Source organism: Chenopodium album, chromosome 16 (genome assembly GCF_948465745.1).
Source record: "Chenopodium album chromosome 16, dcCheAlbu1.1, whole genome shotgun sequence".
Classification (NCBI taxonomy): Eukaryota; Viridiplantae; Streptophyta; class Magnoliopsida; order Caryophyllales; family Amaranthaceae; genus Chenopodium; species Chenopodium album.
Genome location: NC_137849.1, coordinates 41,179,406 through 41,201,122, shown reverse-complemented (window position 1 = coordinate 41,201,122; position 21,717 = coordinate 41,179,406). Strand labels below are relative to the sequence as shown.

The window sequence follows — 21,717 nt, the reverse complement described above, 5'->3', positions numbered from 1 at the left end:
ACTTAATTTTACTGAACTAAAATTATTTTTGCTGAACTGAAATTATTTTTATTGATTTTCTATTATAATTCTTCTTTAAGAAAGCTGAATTTTACTGAACTGGACTTATTTTTACTGAACTAAAATTATTTTTACTGAACTGAAATTAATTTTACTGAACTGAACTTATTTTTACTGAACTGAAATTATTTTTACTTAATATTATTTTTTTAAGGTGAAGAGAACAGAGCCTTAAAGAATTAAAGAAGAAATTTAAATATGACTTAAAAAATTAAATACTTCAACTTTCTTTCAAAAAAAAAAACTAAATACTTCGAATTAAAGAAATAGGAAAAGCAAAAATAAAGAAAAAAGGGAATAGGAAAAGAAAAAATAAAGAAAATTAAAATTAAAAAAAATAAAATGGTCAGCCCTCTCTTCTTCTCTTTCGGTTTGGCTGCTCTAATGGGAGAAACAATCCCCTACTTTGCATCTCATTAACGATCATCAGCAATCACCATCTTTTAATTCTAGTCTTTGATTTATTTTGTGATTTAATGTTGGCCTCCTGATTTTATTAATTCTATACAAGCTCATACGCAATATAGTTCGACCGAACCGGAGGTTTGGGTTGCGTGGTTGATTAATGATGGTGGTGAGACTGCATATTGGTGGAGATGGGGTTGTGTATTTGTGGCAGGTTGTTGGTGATGTAGGGTAAGAAAAGGTGGAAAATCCTAAAAGTTTTTTTTTTTATATAGTTTTATTAATGCAAATCAAAATATTAATGTTGATGAAAAAAAATTAATGTCAGTTAAAAGATTCCTTTTTAAATAAAAACTAACAAAAAAAATAATTTTTTTTTAATGAATCATGACCTCTAAACTTTTGCTACTAGGATAGGTCCCTTAACTTTTTTTAAAATATTATTTTATTTTTTGCCACATGGGCACTTTGGTCCTTAAACTTTGGTGACTCATCTTTTTTTCCACCGAAAAAGTAAGTTATGGGTGGTTGAGGGACCAATTTGCTTCGTTTGAAATCTGAGGGACCAAAATGCTACAAATACTACAGTTGAGGGACCGTATTTTAGCTTAACTCCAACTTGGGGCTCAAGGTAGGGTGGCACATGGTTAGCTCACAATGCATGTGAGTTGTCTTGGGGAGCAAGTGAGGAAGTGGTCCTCACCTAACTATGTGACACTTGTTACTTTGTTATTCCTTGGTTTATTTAACTAAGGATTGAATTCAACATTCTTTTTATGTGGGATCTTTTTGTGGAAAAGTCCCACATTGAAAGATGAGTAGAATTCACAAGGAAGCACTCCTTATAAATAGCCAAGGCATACCCTGGTATTGTTCACTTGAGTAAGGTGTTAGAAAAGACATCTCCATTGAGAAAACCTTTAAACACATACAATTACTCGAGTATTTGGTCGGGCTTAGCTAACCTCTAAGAAATAGACCTAGTTGGGGTTGAGTTGCGGGTGGATACCGTTGGAGGTTTTCGCCCGTGCGAGACTTAAAGCTTTCTCAAGTAAGAGCTCGGGATACGAGTGAAGCACACGTCAAAGGTAAATAATTTTTCCTTAATTCTTGTTAATTATGTCTTTTGATTATATTAATTGTGAGTGTGATCTTGGCTTAGGTTTTCTTCCGCGATGAGTCGGACTCATCAAAACCCAACAGTAATTGACTACCTCCCACCGGATTCTTAGCTTTGACCATTTTTCTCCGGCGTTGACTTGGTCATGTGACACTTAATGACTGTTTTCCTCCCTTTTTTTCCCCAAATTTTCCCACCACAACCACAACTAACCGTTATTACCATTTACCAATTACCAATTCACGCCCTACTCCACCACATACACCAAGCAGCACCCACAACACAAACTGCAACCCCAGCCATCTCTCTTCTTTCGCCCACAACACAACAATAGCAGCAACCGCTGCCACCACTCACCATCAGCCATCAACTCTAGCTCGCATCACAAGTTAACAACCACAACTCCCATTCATCCGCCATCGATCCCGCAATAATCGAACGTCCATTGCAGCACACCCATCTCCACCTCTTGCCACCAAACGCCACTGCTCACCACCCACGCCACAACTATCAACATCGACCACCCCAAAGGCCATAAAATCACTATTGCCGCCCAACAATAAGCCAAAAAATCAGAGCAAAGCAAGAAGTTTAGTGTCGAATTTCATGGAAATGAATTTTTTTTGGAACAAAATCAACAATTGTTAAAGGGTTTCAATCGAAATCCATTACAGAAAACTAAATTAAAGAAGACCTACCTCAATTGCGACCTACAAAAGGAGAATTTGTCTCAAAGAGTGGAGTTACAAACTAAAATTAGGGATTTTTGGGGTTAAAAGGGCTGAATCAGGGATTTTGGGGAAGAAAGGGAGGAAAAGAGTCATGTGATGGTCATGTGACCAAGTCAACACCGGAGAAAAATAGTCAAAGCTGAAAATCCGGTGGGAGGTAGTCAATTACAACATTTTGTACTTTAATAGGTAGTTAATTACAACATTTTTTTATTAGGTAGTTTTTCGCAAATTCTAGACTTTAATAGGTAGTTATTTTTCACAAAATATCCTTTAAAGTTTTATTTTCAATAAAAATTGGATAAATTTATAGGATAAAATTGTTGGTTTAGAGTTTTATTTCAGATAAAATACCAATATTTTATGAGTACAAAATAAAATATAAGTTTAGCCAGACTACGGGACAACGACACTTAGCGTTTCAACTTTTCAGCAATGTCGCGCCACGTAGAAAACAGTTAAATAATTTATCATACAAATTTATTTTTATATTATATTTTTTTGAAGCAAAGGAAGTACTCCCTCCGTGTTTTTTTAAGTGACACACTTTCCTTAAACGGCCGTTTTTTTAAGTGACACACTTCTTCTTTTAGAAATTTCTTACATTTTAATAATATATCTTCACCCCACTATCTCTTACTTTATCATTTCTCACTCCTTTCATGGTCCCCACTTCCTTTCACATTCTTTTACTTTATCATTTCTCATTCCTCCAACCTACCCCACTAACATCTTATTTTATTAAAGTCAATAAAATCTCCTAAAACTACGTGTCGGTCAAAGTGTGTCACTTAAAAAAACACGGAAGGAGTAGCTACTGCTTGAAATAAAATACTTCACAATACTAATATGATTTTATTATTGTATGTAGACCTGTCAATCGAGTAAGGTCACAGATCATTTCAGGTCGAGTCACTTCAAGTCATGGGTCAAGAAATTTTCGACGCTAGTCCAAAGTTTTGGGTTCGGGTCAACCCAACAATATTTTGTTTGATTTTATTTTGGCTAATTTTTAAAAATTTCTAATATTTCAAGTTTATTTTGCTTTTTTTTTTTAAAAAAAGATTTTTTAAATCGAACCTTTTTTTTAGTCATTACTAAAAAAATCTTAAATTTCAATAAACAACTCGGACATCACACGGGCACCAAACTATAAAAAAATAAATTAAATCAATTTCGATATGTTAAAAACAAAAGTAACAATCTAATCATATTTTGTCATATTTGATACTTATGATCTAATCTTTGTAATCCCTATTAATCTATTATCGAATATAAAAAACCTAGAATTAGGAAAATATGTCCAAACTTCCTAAAGCCAAGAATTAGGAAAATAAGTACTAACTTCCTAAGAAACTATGGAGTATCTTGTACATAATCAATTCCATAATCTGCCCTCTAAAAAAAAAATAATAATAATTCCATAATCTATTAACTATTACTAAAACAGATTTTGCTGACGTCACCATTGTCCACGTGTTGCTTTCTCAATAAAAATTTTCCCGCCTAAATGCAATGATGATTGTGTTTTTTTTTTTTTTTTTTTTTTTGTGTAGAGCTATCATATTTAACATTTTTGAAATTTAAATATTGGAAGCTTCTACATTACAACTAAAACCTATCAATTTATCGTAGGAAATTGAAACAATTTTAAATAGCACACTAATAAATGACCTCCTACATTGAACTATAAATTAGACAACGCTGAACAGATACTATATCATAATTTTAATTAAAATAAAAAATTTTAAAATCACAAAATATACATAATTCTTATTTATATTCATGTATAATAGCAATTTATTTTTAAAATGTATAAATTAAAAATAGGCTTTTTATAAACCGTGCATCGCACGAGTTCTAACCTAGTATGAATAATAAATTAGCAGAATTTCAAGATTGGGAGTGAGGATTTAATGCATAAATTGTGCATGTATATACAATACTCTAAAAATTGTCCTACTATTTTAGTAAAAAAAAAAAAAAAAAAAATCCTATAATTTATTCTCTCTTTTGAATAATTGGAGGATTTTATATTAAGCCAAAATGTATGATCAATCAGTACGGAAATGTGAATGATTAATAAATTATACGGAGTAATTAGTATCTATAGTCCATAATTGAGATGCTATATTTCTCTTTGGTGGTGTATTAAGGTACACGAGCGATTAAGATAATATTGTTAAAGCACTTGTTACACCGCGTGGACCAGGGTACGCGAAAACTATTGGGTTGGTTAACAAATTGAGCTTTGCATTATTATTTACTAATTAAGAGTTATTAGCATTTTGAACCTACCATTTTCCTTACTACACAAGAAACAAATTCAAATCTGATTGTGCATGTATTTTTGGAGATATTTATGCTGTCTTTTTCATACCACTTACTCACTTTGTATCTTGTGTGAGTGAAAGAAAGGGATTGTTCTCGCTTCATACACATATTCAACAAGTTCGAACATGAAATGGATTGTGACGCGTCAGGGTTTATTTAGCTTAATTAGCATAGAGTGAGAGTGTAAGGTGTCTATGGCTTTGATTCATTTCTTGGAGTTATGACATTTTGACAATAATCATATAATTTCTTGGTCTCACGTTAGGCATGATGGTAATTGTTGCGCACAATCTAGCTAAGCTTATTCCCTATGGAACCGAGCAAATATGGGAAAATCATTGCCCCCAGGTTGTTGCTCTATATGTACTCATGGATCGTTTATCCGCTAACTAATATATGACTTAGCATGTTTTCAAAAAAAAAAAAAAAAATCTCAGAGTAATTTTTTTTTTTTTTGTTTTTTTTTTTTTATTAAAAATAGATTCATAAATATGAAATCATATGAACGACATCCACAAAGGTATTTATATTTAATAAAAACATGACAATTGAATCAAATAAAAACATCTTTTCAACAAAACTACGACCCTTATGGCTCATCGTGCATTCTCTTTCAATTCATATTGCTGTGATTCACTACCTTATTCGATGAGGGGGTTTATCGATTTGTTGTAGCCGTAATGATCATTTTGGTATGATACATCTAATTCTAATAAAGGAATTATTCCCTTTTTCGATCCTGCATAAATTTTTACCCATAAAACAACTTTATAACATTCCAACAAGCAAAAAAATTAATACTTGTGTATTAGAAATTTAGAATACTCAAGAAATTATAAAACTTGTTCAATTTGATTAGACAGTTGTATTCGGTTTGTCTATTGAGTAAGATTGAAGGTCACAAATAAAGCAATATTTTAAGTAGTTGTCTTACTAGAAAGATACATCACAAATTTCAGATTATTTGTCCATAATTCTTAAATGGACCTGGTTCACACTAATCTATACTTAGTATTTAAAAAGCGAAACCACAATCACCTATATGACACATGTCATCATAATTCACCCATATGCCACATAACACAACAATTAATATTTCCTTTACTCCCTTTTAATGTAAAAGATAAAATAAAATGATATTGAATGCTAAAGTCTTTATGCATTCCTAACTTGCAAATTTGAGTAAGAAATGGAGTGTTCCATTAGTGTTCCATTTTCACTATAAAAAATAGTTGTACTCCTCTTTATAGCCCTTTTAATGTAAAAGTTAAAATAACAAATTATTTAATGTTAAAATCTTTATGTATTCCTAACTTGCAAATTATAAGTAAGAAAATTAAGCAAATTATTATAAAAAAATCACCGACACATATAACACAAATAAGTAACACATTTCAAGAAAAATAAAATGAGCTTCAACCCGTTCGTTGAACGGGCCAAAATGCTAGTTTATTATAAACCACCAACATTATAGACAATATGATTGTTTTATTAATAAAAAAAGGCCACTATATTAAAATAAAGGTTATTATGTTGAAATAATAGTTAGTGTATGTGACATTATAAAAGTTATAAGAGGTTAATTTTTTTAATTTTTAATATAATGGTCAATATGAATAATAAAGATCACTGTGTTAAAATTAGGTCACCATTCAACATAGAGTCGTACTTTAAATTCATAATAACATTAAAGGTCACACAAGTTTTAAAAAAGGTTACTATATTAAAAATAAGGTTATTATATTAAAATTACGGGTCACTATGTTGAATATAATGTCAGTTACGTATGTATAAACCTTAGGTCCACAATAATACTATTGTGGACCAGGTCCACGCAAGATTTCTGCTCGGACCCGCCTTAGGCTCTCATGTCAACCCACATTTACATCTCGATCCTGAAACATATTCCTTCGTACCTTCATGAAGTTTTTATCACATCTAATTTGATTTACCTAATGATCCGTTTGGTAGATGATTATTAAAAATAGCCATCTTTAAGACTTTAACTAATAGTATAATTTTGTAATTAGATATATTCCAATGGTTTATGCAATTATGCATGATATATTGATATGTCAATGTTGTAAAGGTTTATTTCTATATAAATTATGTTGGTGATACACTCTTAGTAAATCAGGAAACTTCTTTTAACTTATAAGGTGGCTTAGTAGCTTTCCTTCTCCAATGTGGGTCAACTTACAAGTAATCTCCAATGTGGGTCAACTTACAAGTAATTTAATATAAAATGTTACTGACAATGACCCAATAATGGTAATTTAATATAAAATGTTACTGACAATGACCCAATAATGTTAATTTTAAATTATAAATAGGAATATGAAGTCCATTTAAAATAATTAGTAATCACATCTAAAACTTAAAATATGAATATGAAGGGCCATTGTAAACAATAATTAGTAATCACATCTGTTAGTGGACAGTTGCAATACAATAATGGAAAATTTCAAGAGAAACTAAAGGAAGATTATAATTACAGATGGAAGACAAAGCAACGTAATTCAAAACTATTAACATAGAGAGAGCATTAAATAAATTAGAAAATAGAAAATGTGGGCTAGCTAGTGCCTTCAACAAACACAAATTATTGCGTTAGTCCGGACTGACGAAATTCGGATTTTGATATCCTCAATTAGTTGGATGATATTCTTTATTGGCTATATGATATCCTCAATTAGCTGGGTGATATTTCTACTGGCTGGATGATATCCTCTATTGGCTATATGATATCATGACTGGATGATATCCTCTATTGGCTATATGATATCATCTAGTCATGATATATCATATAGCCAATAGAGAATATCATCCAGCTAATAGAGGATATCCATCCGGTCAGTAGAGGATATCAACCAGCCAATAGAGGATATCATCCGGCTAATTAAGGTATCAAAATCCGCATTTTGTTAGTCCGGACTGACGAAACATTTCGTCAATGCGGATTGATGAAACATTTCGTCAGTTTAGCCTAACGAAACATTTCGTACATCCCACAGGTAAAAATAAAGGATTTTGCGACCGCCGCAAACAGTAGCTGAAAATAATTGCAACCGTTGACGGTCGTAGAGTGGTGGTTGTTATTCCCTTGGTCGCAACAAAACAAAATTACGACTGGTTGACGGTCGCAAAAAAATTGCGACCGTTTTCACTATTTTCAACGACCGGTTCTAAAACGGTCGCAAATATATTTGCGACCGGAAAAGTAGCGGTCGCAAATATGACCATTTGCGACGGCTATAGGTGGTCGCTAAATGTATTAAAAAAAAATAAAAAAAAACACAAAAACAGACGAAACCCAGCAGCACCCTAAACCACCTGTACCCACCATCGAAACTCAGTCTACATACATTCACACCGTAAACCACCACCCCAACTAACCACCGCCCACGCTAAACCACCTCTACCTACCACCACCGCCCATGCTAAACCACCTCTTCCCACCACCACCGCCCACTATAACCCAAAAAACCAGATCGAAAATTCAACCCACAAAAATGAAACCAAATAAAATTTAAAACGAAAATCAAAATTAATAAAAAAAAAAACCCACACAACTAACAAATAAAAAACCCCACAAATATAAATCCACAAAAATTACCCACCAAAAACAAACAACAAAAATCAAACCCAAAATCAAAATTAACATAAATCGAATTTAAATCTAGCAAAAACGAAAATAACATTGAACAAAAATCAAACCCACAATTAACAAAAAATCAAAACGAAAATCAAACCCAAAAATCAGAAGGCAAAAAAAGAGCAAAAAAAGAAAAATAAAGGAACAAAAAATCGTATATCAACAAACATCATAACCAAAAGTTACAAAAATCAAACAAATATTCTTATGAACTACAACAAAAACCAAACCTAAATATCGAAAAAAAAAAAAAAAAAACTCGTATGAATATCAACACAAAAATTTGAACAACAATCGAAATAAAAAACAAACAAAATTTTTAGAAAAAATAATTCATCCTCTTTGTGTTTATATTGTCAAATTCGACCATGAAAACTCCAAATCTAGAATTTTTATGGTCGAATTTGACCAAAAACACTAAAAATTGTTTGTTGCTTAAACCGTTAGACCAAAAACAATGAAAATGGAGTATGGGGATGCGTGAGAAGGGGGAAATATAATGGTCTTAGTTGCAAAAACCAAATACCATTATTTGTTGGGAAAAATGAAGGAATTTGGGAGGAGGAGATGTGTGAGAAGAGAAGAAAGAGGAGTACAGTGAAGAAGAGAGAGGAGGAGTGAGATGCGTGAGAAGAGAATAGAGGAAAGAGAAGAAGGGAGGATATGCTTGAGAAGAGAGAGAAAGGAAAGAGGGGAGGCAAAGAAACAAGAGGAAGCGGCGAATGATGACATGAAATATTAGGGTTAGGGTGTATTGGGTGCCGTTTTATACCCTATTTTTTTTATAAAAAAAATAAACCTCTTTGCAACCGCTCAAAACGGTTGCAGAATTGCAACCGACTCTTAAACGGTCGCAATTTGTGCAATTTGCAACTGTTAAAAGCGGTCGCAACATATTTATTTTTATTTAGAATTGTTTTGCACACATATTTTTTTAAAAATAAAAATAATATTTAAATAGCTTTGCGATGGTTTAATAGCCCAAAGTCGGTCGCAGAACGGTCGTAAATCTGCGAGCGCTTTAAAAACGGTCGCAAAATTACGACCGCATAAAAATCGGTCGCAAATTTCATATTTTGCGACCGCTTTAATGACTTAATGACAGTCGTAGAAAAACGGTCGCAATTTGACCTAATTTTAGTAGTGTCCTCTAATGGCTATATGATATCATCCAGCCATGATATATCATATAGCCAATAGAGGATATCATCGAGGATATCATCCGACCAGTAGAGGATATCATCCAGCTAATTAAGGTATCAAAATCCGTATTTTGTCAGTGTAAATTGAGAAAACATTTCGTCAGTCCGGACTGACGCAACACCTTCTCCATCAACAAATACTCTATAAATATTAGGACCTTGGAAATAAATAATGAGGCTCTGTGTAGTAGGACTCTTTGCATATATTCTTTGCAAACCATATAAATATGCATTAAATTAGTATTTCGATTATTACTCGAGAGTTGAAGAGTGAGGGTACATGGCGTATTTAGGCCTCTTAAGTTTTTGATTGAGTTGGTTCTTTAACAAATAAAGTGTAAATTCGATTAATATTAATCACACAACTTGAACAAAATAACTTCGTAAGGTATTGTTCACTTCACCTTATTTTTGCCGAACTGAAATTATTTTTACTAAACTGAAATTATTTTTGCTGAACTTAAATTATTTTTAGTGATTTTCTATTATATTTCTTCTTTAAGTTTACTGATTTTTACTGAACTGAAATTATTTTAACTGAATTGAAATCATTTTTGTTGAACTAGACTTATTTTTACTGAAGTGAAATTAATTTTATATAACTGAAATTAATTTTACTAAATATTGTTTTTTAAAGGTGAAGTAAACAGGGCCAAAGCCTGAAAACAATCAACCTTTCCCTTATCAAATAGATCAAATTCATACGGAGTATTATTAATTGTACTACCTTACATTCATACTAATAATTGTCTATGGAGAAAATGTAAGTACTGACTACTGTACTGTGAAAAGGCTGATACATATGAATACAAATAAATTACTAATCACAAATTAAAAAAATATTCACATACATTGATACATACCAAAACAAGATTATAAGAAATATCTAGACAAGCATGATAAATATCACAAGTGATAAAAATCCAGAATCTTCCGATTTTTTCCTTAAAATAAACACATTGTTATAGAATTATAGTTATATCTGATCTACCCTTAGACCTTGATTATAGGTATCAAATCTAATTAAATACATCTAAATGACCCAATTGATAAAGACTAATAAGATTCACAAATTTTTAAAAAAAGCCGGTGTTCAGTAAATTAGTGAATGGCGGAAGTTGGGACAACCAACAACTGCCAAACCACCACTCCTGTCGCCACTCCCTTAGCTTCTCCTAAGAATCCGGCGTCCCCCTCCGATTTCGACCTTGCTAACCATCCCAATCCCCTGATTCCTGCGCTTCTGACCTCCCCCCATCCCCCGATTTGTCGAGTTTGAAGTCCGGAATTACAACAACTCCGAATACCTCGACCCCAATTGCATATATACCTTATTGTGGGTTTTTATCATTTCGCCTCATCTACTTTGATGGTGGCAAACATGGCAGCGGCGGAGGTGGTGATGACTATGGCGGCAGAGGTGACGATGACGACAACTATGAAGGGAAAAATATGAGGGCTTGCAGTTGGTAACGGAGAGGGAGAAGGGGGTTGAGGTTTTGATGGAGGAGAGAGAATTTGAAGGTTTGTTAATGGTGGAAATGTTTAGTTTTGAGGAGAGATAAAGATACGGGATGAAAGTAGAGCCATTGGGGTAACCTTTGTATTTTGTGTTTATTTTTTTTATTTTAATACTCTGTTTTTGTGAAAAAAAGGGTCACTTTTGTGAAGAAAAAGGGTCACTTTTGTGGAAAAAAAGGGTCATTTTTGTAAAAAAGGGGTAACTTTTGTGAAAATATGAATCACTTTTATAATAAAAAGGGTCACTTTTGTAAAGAAAAAGGGTCACTTTTATAAAGAAAAAGGGTCACTTTTTCGTAAAAATGTTCGATGTACAATAAAATTACTGTAAACCGGGGGCATGCAAAAGGAGTTGAATAAGATTATTTTAGACATCTAGTTCTTCAAATGCATGACTTCGATCAATATTTTATTTCCCTTCCTAAATTGATAAGCCTTAACAAGGAAGAACTTAAAACCCAACCACTACTAAGGAGAGAATAAGAACTATTGAATGAGATATACTCGTAAATCGTAATGATGATACTTAATGACATAGCTCTACGACGAAATTAAAAACAATCTGTATATTTTTATTGTAATAGAATTATGGTGTTTGGTATGTCTCGTAGGTACGATCCAAGGAAGCGAAATTGAAAGACATAGACACATTAATTATTTATACTTGGGATTATATTTATTTTAATATTTTAAACAAAACATGGGGATATTTTCATATGATCAAGGTCTTCAATCTCAACACCCAATTTATAGGTGACAGTGTAACAAGTTGAACAATATGACAAGCTTGTCATAAGACTATAGGTGTCAATTTTGACGATCGAGTTGAGTTCAATTCGGTCAATTGAATTGAATCGGATCAGGCCAGGTCTAGTTTAATTATAGTTTAAATTATGCTAAATTATTATGGCCATACAAGTCAAAATCCATATCTAGTTATTGTTTAACACAAAAGACTATTGTACTATTTTTTTTTCCCCATAGATAAGGGCTAAGGAGAAGGCACTCTCAAGTTGGAATCTCTCACTGATGAACATAAGAGTTAGCTGGGTAGGCTATTTGGGAGTGAGGAGGGGAGGTAAGAGAATCCCCTCCCGGCCAAAGTGTCTTAAGTGGAATTTGATTTGGCTTTTATGGTTGAAAGATACGAAGTTGCAAACCTTTTCACTAGACTAAACCTTATTGATAAGTCATCGTATATAAGACTACTTGACTACCTCGGAGTACATCAAACATCATGTTAGATCAAATCTTAAACGAGTTTTTGAGTTTTGATTTGGCAATCTTACTCAGCTCCTTAATTATCATTGAAAAATGAGTATGGCTTTATGAATGGATGAAACCTTAACAAGCTAATACTCCCCAAGTAGCAAACATTTGGGAATCACGTCACCATTATATTATACAAGAATACAACCACCTATTTCTACGAGGATCATATTCACCTCAAGTCAACATTCATAAAATTAACTCAAAATCTCATAAGATTTCTTCAAATACACTCACTCCTACTAATCATATCCTCAATTCTTTTCTCTTCTTCTCTCAACTCTTCCAACTCCCCAAAACACACCCCTAAAGGTTAAGCTAATATAACCTCATCCAAAAAAAAAAAGAAAAAAAAAATGCAAGACAAAAATCACTATCAATTTTCCCTCCTCCTCTTGCTCCTCCTATCGGCGTCCTTCGTGGCGGCGCAAGATAGCTTCAAAGGGAACTCCGGAGAGCCCTTCACACCATCCACCGTAATAATCATAATCATGGGAATAATATTCATGTTCACGGGTTGCCTAGCCGTATTCCTCCGCCAATTCTCGGACGGATGTTTCGGCCTCAACGTAACCCCCATCAACCCTAACGTGACAGCCGACGGTCAACTAATCAACCAAGGCCTCGACCCCGTGTTCATCAAGGCCCTCCCTACGTACTTCTACGCGGACGTAAAACAACATCGTAAAGGTCAAGTCGAGCTTGAATGTGCCGTGTGCTTAAGCGAGTTCCAAGACCCCGAGGCCTTACGACTATTACCGGGTTGTAGCCATGTTTTTCACCCTCGTTGTGTCGATCAATGGCTTATGAAACACGTTACCTGTCCCGTGTGTAGACACTCCCTAGAGCCTGAACCAGGTAACATTAAATCTTCACATAGTATAATTAATATTCCTACAACGTTACACGATGATTCGGATGGTTCTCACCGCGATTTTAGTAATTCGATGGAGTTTGTAGATAGTGAGGATGTAAAGACGAAGGCGATTGTAGGAAAGTTTCCTAGATCACATTCGACGGGGCATTCTATGGTGGATTCGGAGAGGTTTACGCTTGTGTTACCCGAGGATGTACAAAATAATATACCAAATCGGTCTAAGATGTTACGGTCCATGCTTAGCCCTAGGAGTGCTTACCGGTGTGGGTGGTTTGCTATGACTCCACCTATTTTTAATGCTCCGTCTCGGTCGGTTCGGTCCATGGTGTCATCCGGTTTGGTTTTCAATAGCTCCAAGAGCATGGCCGCCCTCCCTCCGGTCAAAACCTCTGATCGTTTATGGCCTATATAAAGACGTACTCAAGATAAGTCGAATTTTGTAGGAAATGATTCCTCTAAATTTACTTGGTGGTTAAGTTCTATAGTTTATAAATTCCATTAAAAAAAAAAAAGTTTCTAATTCCATTTTTGTGTATTGTGATGGGTGCGTTTTACTTTTACTTGGATCCATACTGAATCAAAAAGGTTGGGTTTTGAAGGTAACACAACATCATGAATCGATAAAATCAGGTATGGTGAATTGGTGATCGATTCATTAAAGTGGTACAAATGTTACTTAATCTTTCCAAAGAGGAGGGTTCCCATGAATTCTATGATTCATTGGAGTAAATTTTTTTATACAAGTATATAATATAATAAAATTAAAGATACTTTGACATATATGGTTAAATTAGATAGAGAATACTACATGTAGTCAAGCATGTTAATTGAAATGTTGGTTTGTTTGTTTTTTTTTTTTTTTTTTTTTTTTTTTTTTTTTTTTTTTTTTAACGATGCCTGCAATAAGTTAGCAAAGTCTATGTGTACATTCTCAATTATTGTAATATTGTATTATTTTTGTTATATGATTATACTATTCCAAGAAAGAACAAGTTGAGAAGTCAATTTAATTGATAATGATAGCATTTTATACAGCTAACTAGCTTAATTGGAGATACAATTATGTGTACAACTATATATTAATAATTTAACATCATTGTTTCTGGTTTATTGTGGAGATAACGTCGATATCACTACATATATTAATTGTAAGGTTATGTATAAAAGAGGCAATTTTGATTTCTTACAAACTTGGCTTTATATTTAATTTCCCTTAGCTTTCTTAATCTATATGATATGTTTAGTTTGTATATCGAGAAAAAAACTAAATATATTGTGAAGTAATACAAATATAATGTACTGGTTTTGATTTTGTGATTGGTATGTCAATATGATATCTTGATTTGGTATCTTCAAATTTACGATAGATTATTTTATCAAAAACATCGGTATCATAGATACAAAGATCATGTTTATTAATAATAAGTAATTACGAACAAGGACTAAATGTACTGTAAGTAAGAACAAAAGTGGTAGGTAGCGACACCATTGAAAGCTTACATGTAGCACAAGTAAGAACAAGGAGTATATGTAGCACAAGTATGAACAAAAGATTAGGTGCTTTTAAGTAATCAAAGGGAGATTCATAATATTTAGACTAATAAAATGGTTGCTTGATTTAATTAATATATCTCTAACGTGGAATAACTTGTAAATGTATACATTCAAAAAGATGGCTAATGATCATAAAATTTTGACAAAGATGTTCAACTTTCTAAGTTATTGCTATGTCCAAGTAAGAATGTTAGTTTTTGAGCCGACTATTAAATTACTTATTCGAGATAAACTCATTACTGATGCACAAGGTCGAGCTATTCTTATCGTATAATCAAAGTGGTTATCCTTATTACAACAATGTTCAACTTTCGGATCTTTTGATGCTTGAGCAATTACAATAAATGAAAGTAAAAAACTACATATCGACAATGAATCGAACAAAATCAATTTTTAATTTTAAATATGTGCAGATTGGAGTAATAAAATTTATCGTGACGAATAAGATTCCATATTTATTTCCAAATGGGACTCTACTAGAAATAGAGGGAGTGACATCTCTTCAAGGATCATTGTGACAAAAGAATTACATTCATGTCTATTATAGTCTCGTAGTCTAAAGAGTCCATCAAACGAGTTGAGATTAAGCTTGTTAATTGGCCCCTTAGGCTGAGACTCTACTAGGCCCAAGCCCATAAAAATTTTTAGGTTTCTTGTTCCCTGCACAATTAGTGGGAAAATAACAATTAACACAGTTACTAAACATCATAAAAGAGAGGGGGAAAAAAAACAGTATTAGGGGATGAAAAATGATGAAAAAAATTCCCTTATACCGTCTTATTATATGAACTTTTTCTCGATTAATTTTGTAGTGACTTGTAACCTTATTGGCTAATATGACTCCATTTGTACATCTATAACACTCGATTTAAATTTCGAGCTCCAGAGTTTAGAAGTGGGCTAAGAGTGACACCACCAATATATCTCTTACGGCTCTAACGTAGACGTTACATGGCTTGGTGACCTAATTGCACCCTTCATTTGCACCAATATTAATGAAGAATAGTCTACGAATCGATCCGATTTGAAAGACATAATGCTACTCCAATGTTGTTGTGCATTATTATTAACTGTTGTATGATAATCACTCTTTGGACTACTTTCTTTAGGAAATAATGGACTCCAAGAAGTAGTCATACTAGTTTTATTTTTCCCTGTCAAGTCACCCGTTGAGTAAGACCTATGTAACTTTTTTCCAGTGTCACTAGTTACTCCAGGAGTACTAGGACCATCATCACTCAACACTTCTGAATGTACGTTTGATGACCCTTCAATGTTGAGTGTAACATGATCATGATCGTGATCGTGATTGAGATCATCGTTGTTCTCATCCATAAAGTGCTGAAAATAACCACTATGACCAAATCTCTGTGACAATGGACCTGAAGTAGCATCAAATGCGGAAGACATGCTCACACTAGATCCTTGCCTATGCTCCAAGCTCGACCTGCATGCATGACCAACTTAATTGTTAATTTGTTATATATATATATATATATATATATATATATATACGGAGAAATTAATTTATGGAAATGAACCCACCATATAATTTGTATACTATAAAGGGTTCAATTATAATACTATGATAATGTGATTATTAATTTTGAACCGCGACAATATATTAAATTATAATCTATATAACCATATTAGCATGTAAGTTGGATGTTGAGGACTTAAGGGGGTTGTCCATTATATTATTGCTATCTGGCAAACAGGCAAAGTAGTAGATTGGGAATTTGATATGCTTATTTGAAAAACGAAACAAACTAAAGACTCGTTGACTTTTTAGTTCTTACAATTGAATAATGTCCCTATTAATTGTTGCATTCAAAAAAAAAAAAAAAAAAAAAACAACATTTTTTTACTTATTAATTGAGCTTACGTGGTGTTAACACTATTTTTTATATAAATTAATAATGTTGTTGCTTGTAAAAAATGTTATCATCCCTCCTACCCTTTTTACTTGCTCAAGTCTATACTCTATACTAGTAAAGTAGTAGATTCGTAATACTTTGCAAATTTTAGGAGCGTGAAACAGGGATTGATTTAAAAAATGTACGAAACATAGAGTAAAAAAAACGAGGCAAGAAATTTGGCAAATTGCACAAATAAATTATTAGGACAATTTTAGCCAAAAAAAAAAAAAAAAAAAAAAAAATTATTAGGACGAGTAAAAAGGATGGAAGTAATATAGAAATAAATTTTAAAATAAATAATCAAAGATATTGGAATTTCCAAGAAACAACTAAATCTTAAAGATAGAGACAAAATACAACTCATGAGATGACAAGCAAAGAAATTCTAGTACAGTACTCGTATTTATCCTAAAGTCTCATATAATAACAAAAATATGTGAATAAAAATGACGATGATAATTTCTTTATTAAATACATGTGAAAATTATATGAATAACTTATATTCCATATATGACCATACCATTTCCAAATCCTAAAGTTTTTACATTATAAGTAAAAATTTTATCAACTTTTGCAGGTAGCTTAGCTTATTACGAGTATTAATTAACTTATAGAAGTTAGCCTTGTTACCTTTAATATTGATGCATATAAATAAACTAATTAATACTCATAATGGAGCCAAAATTGAACAATTAATCCTAAAAAGTTTGATAATAAATTTATAATTAATCAGCTAGCTAGCTAAGTAGTTATAGTTAATTATTAATTAAGATCATGTAACACTTGAGGGTTAGAAATAGAAAAAAAAATCGAACCTGCAAATCGGGCAAGTAACGTGAGAAGAGAGCCAAGGCGCAATGCAAGAAGGATGAAAAACATGGAAACAATCAGGCAAAATACGCAACACCTCTTGATCCTTAAACTCGCTAAGGCACACGGCACACTCGACCTGCCGGTCCTCCTCTTTAAGCCGGTGCATTTTAGCCTCGGAGAATCGTAGTGAAGGAAGTGACTCTATCTCCTCCGCATCCAAACCACGTACCTCCCGCTCATGTTGGTAGTGTAGGGGGAGGTTCCGGTCTCGGAAATGGCGTACGCATAGCGCTACACCGGCTGCTACTAGGAAGAGCCCTATGTAAAGGACTATTATAAGAGGTGTTGACCACCATTTTTTTGGTTTTCCATCTTCACCAAATGCCAAAGATGGTGATAGAAGCAAAACAAGCACAAAAAAATGATCTTTCCTCATTATTTTTTTAAGGTTTTTTTAAGTACATAACTTTGTGTTTGTTGATTTAGTTGTTGCATGCTTATTAGGTAGATAGTAGTAGTGTTACATAACATGTATAGAGTAAATTTTTTAGTCTATGTACCAAACATGGTCAAGTTGGATAATAATTAGATTTTAATAGATTAATTAATATAATTTATTAATTTTCACATGTTAAGGTGCATGATTGGGGATTAGTGGTCATCTTGTAACTTCGTATAATCGGAGAGGTTGCATACTGTTTGACTATGAATTGGTAAATGGTGTCCCCTCTTAATTAGTTTGGGGCCAAGTATAACTAAGATTATTTAATTTATTTGTTAATCTAAGTTTTCATATATATATAATCTTTTTAAACAACCAAAGTCTTAAGATGAGGTTATCATTTACATAAGCCTCGCTATCTTACTTTCTCAATTCACCACACATTTTCATTCTCCATTCTTGGCCCAATTTTCCTTGCTTCATGTTCGTGTTCATTAGGATCTATACTCACTACTACGTACGTCTTTTACTTTTTTTTTTATTAATTATTTTACGTTGACTTTTGTATTATTTTCGATTTCTACGTATATACGTTGACCTATATATTTTTCACTAAACTATTACTATAGTATGTACGAATAAGGGCATGCATGTTCTGATTTAATGAAATGAATAGAGTTGAAATAAATTGTTCATGAGAGAAGAAAATTATAAACTGAATTGATTGGAGCTGAATTGAACTGAAATTAAGCTTAAGAGAACATGCTCTAACTTGCTTTTTATTTATTTTTTTTATTTTTTTTTTATGATTTTAACTTTTTTTTTTTGTATAATTATGATTTTTAATTATTAATTAATGGTTATAAATCTTTTAATTGTATGCGTGAAAGTTAATTTAGAGAAATTTAAAAAGCTAGAGTGGATTGCCTAAGCTGTTATTTACTGTTTTTGTCATGTAGTTAAGTAAATTTCCTTGAAGTAATGAATGCTAAATCAGCAGTAGTGGACAGTAGTGATTGTACTGGGAGTTGTAGAGAGTAGTGGCCACGTATGCAAGTGTGTGTGAAGGTGTGTAATCCATGTTTGAATTAATGTGACCGAACTTTAAAGATTTATGGTTTGTGGGCTACACTCCTAAGCCCACGACAGGAGGAGAGCTCACTAATTTCACACACAAAGTAAGTGAGGTCCATCTTTATCGTATTTCCTCTGTTTCATAGTATTAGATAATATGTTTGACTTTCCTAACTATTCACATAAATTACTTTAACTTCATTTTTTGATTTATCTTTAAGAAACAATGTTGTTAAATAGGGTGTTATTAAATTTGTCTCGAATTCTATTTTTTAAATATCACGTTCTTATTTGTTCTACTTAATAATTGAAGATATTAATATTTAAAATTATATATTGATAAATGCGTCTAAATAAAATGTATCAAGTAATATAAAACAGAGAAAATATGATAAATTGACAAAAAGAGAAGTGTAGCTTACAAACCTTATACGGATATATAAATACTGCGTAGTTCTCGTTAAAAAAAATGTTATGTACTCCGTAATTAAACTAGTTATCGTCGCAACATGAGTACCATCCATGCACAGGCCCAACAAAAAAGTACCAAGATTTATATCCGCGAATATTTGCGTATTTACTAGTAATATTTCTTCCTATGTTTGGATATATGTATTGTCTAAAATAAAGTATAGATAATACTTCCTTTATTTTTAAATACTTGTTTCAATTCTCCATGCACGGAGTTTTTGGAGAAATTGAAGAAAGTAATAAAATATGGAGATAGTGGGGTAGGTGTGAAAGAATAAAAAATTGTAAAAAGTAAAACTAGTAGGGAGAATTGGAGAGAGTATGAAATTAATAAAATATGATTATGGTAATTACACTAGGTGAGAGAAATTAATTAAATATTGTAAAAGTTTTTCAAATAAGAAAATTGAGCAAATATTTTAAAATGGCCGAAAAAGAAAAGTAGAGCAAATATTTAAACACGGATGGAGTATACACAAAATATTCTTTTTCTTCTAATATAAGAAGTATATTTTCACTTAATTACGTTGCTAAATTACCAAAAAGAAAAAAAAAAAAAAAAAAAATCGAACCTGCAAACGGGGCACGTGATATGAGAAGCAAGCCAAGGCGCAATACAATGAGGATGAAAGACGTGAAGGCAATCAGGCAAAATGCGCAGCACCTCTTGATCCTTAAACTCGCTAAGACACACAACGCACTCTAGCTCCTGCTGCTCTCCTTTTTCATTTCTATACATTTTTATCTGTGCGAATCTAAGCGACGGAAGTGAATCAATCTCCTCCACGTCCAACCCTAGCGCTCGCTCAACGTTATCGTTGTTGAGTTGGTCGCGACGCTCACGGTAACGCCTTATAAAAATTGCCAAACCCGCGGCGAATACGATGAACCCGATGTATATTGTTGAGATGAGAAAGGTTGACCACCATCCTGATTTACCCTTCTCAGCTGATACTAAAACAGGTGATATTACTAACAGAAGCAAATACAACGAATTCTTTCTTCCCATTTAATTAGCTTAGGAATTTATGAACAATATTAGTACATGTATAATTTATAAGGTAGTATTTGTATTTGGATTATTATAGTACGTGGTTACTGGTTAGCATGTAGTGTTACTTGCATAGAAGTATGATTAATTATATTCCTAATATATGAATGTATATTCTCTAACCTACAATTATATGCACCAACAAACATGCCGATTCGGGTAGTTTGATGATAATTAAGTAGTAAGATTTTCATCTAATGCCTCAGGCGTGGTACTCATTTAGTCATTGACCTTTTATGTTGCTATTATAGAAATGTAACGTGTTAATTGGAATTTGGAAGTATCTTTTGAAAGTAGATGCGAGTTATATATTATGGTACAACTTTCTTATTTTTAGCGAGTATAGTATTTAGGAAAATTTTGAAAATAACACCATAAATTTTACAAAAAATAGATTATAACACCACAAAATCTCAAACTTTTATTATAACACCACACAAAAAACCCAAAAATTGGATTTCACCACCATCTAACAGAATTTTTGGATAGAATCCGTTAGTGGGACTTACTAAACATACGTGTCATTCATTGATTGGTTTAAAAAAAATAAAAATAAAATAAAAAACAAAAAACCTAAACCCTAACCCAACCCCGCCACTGTCCACCGACAACCATGAACAGCTGCCGACAGCCCCGAAACCCTAATCCAGCTCCACTGTCGGCACCCCAAGCCACCGAAAAACCCACCGGAGCCAACCTCAAAACACCCTAGCCACCAAAAAACCCACCTAACCCACTTGAAACACCCCAGCTGCCGCTAGCAAGGAATGGGGCCGCAAACTAGGGTGGGGATCAGGGCGTGGGTCGTCGCACAAGTGGAGTTCTGTGGGTCGTCGAGCAAGCGGATTTCGGTGGGTCGCCGTCTGGGTGCTGGAGTCGGTACAACGTGAGATAATTGCGGTGGCTAGGGTGGTTTTTGGGGAGGAGGAAGGAAGGATTAGGTGGAGTCGACGGTTTTGGTGGGGTGTCAGGGGGTTTTGACGTGTTCCGGCGGGAGGTAACGGTGTTCCGGCGGGAGTTCAGGGGCTGTCGACGGCTTTGGCTGGTGGTTCCGGTGGTGGGGTTGGGTTGGGTTAGGATTTAGGATTTTTATTTTTATTTATTTTTTTAAACAAATCATTTAGTGACACGTGTCCATAGCGAGCCCCACTAACGGGTTCCATCCAAGAATCCGTTAGATGATGGTGAAATCAATTTTTTTTTTTTGATTTTTTTGTGG

General features: G+C 33.1%; 3 protein-coding genes across 3 annotated transcripts; 1 reads left to right on the top strand and 2 right to left on the bottom strand.

Moving 5' to 3' along the window:
* The first annotated feature begins 12,653 nt into the window (after positions 1 to 12,653).
* Positions 12,654 to 13,812, top strand: LOC145585347 (E3 ubiquitin-protein ligase ATL6-like). Its single transcript, XM_081642053.1, has one exon. It carries the CDS (start codon positions 12,654 to 12,656, stop codon positions 13,584 to 13,586), a length of 933 nt encoding a protein of 310 aa, XP_081498179.1. The 3' UTR covers positions 13,587 to 13,812.
* Positions 13,813 to 15,634: 1,822 nt separating this feature from the next.
* Positions 15,635 to 17,896, bottom strand: LOC145584317 (uncharacterized). Its single transcript, XM_081641183.1, has 2 exons — positions 17,463 to 17,896; positions 15,635 to 16,175 (listed from the first exon to the last, which is right to left on the bottom strand). The coding sequence occupies exons 1-2, from the start codon at positions 17,894 to 17,896 to the stop codon at positions 15,656 to 15,658; spliced, it is 954 nt and encodes a 317-aa protein (XP_081497309.1). The 3' UTR covers positions 15,635 to 15,655.
* Positions 17,897 to 19,014: 1,118 nt separating this feature from the next.
* Positions 19,015 to 20,456, bottom strand: LOC145584316 (RING-H2 finger protein ATL39-like). The gene is made up of 2 exons (XM_081641182.1): positions 20,020 to 20,456; positions 19,015 to 19,063 (listed from the first exon to the last, which is right to left on the bottom strand). The coding sequence occupies exons 1-2, from the start codon at positions 20,454 to 20,456 to the stop codon at positions 19,015 to 19,017; spliced, it is 486 nt and encodes a 161-aa protein (XP_081497308.1).
* Between the last annotated feature and the right edge of the window lie 1,261 nt (positions 20,457 to 21,717).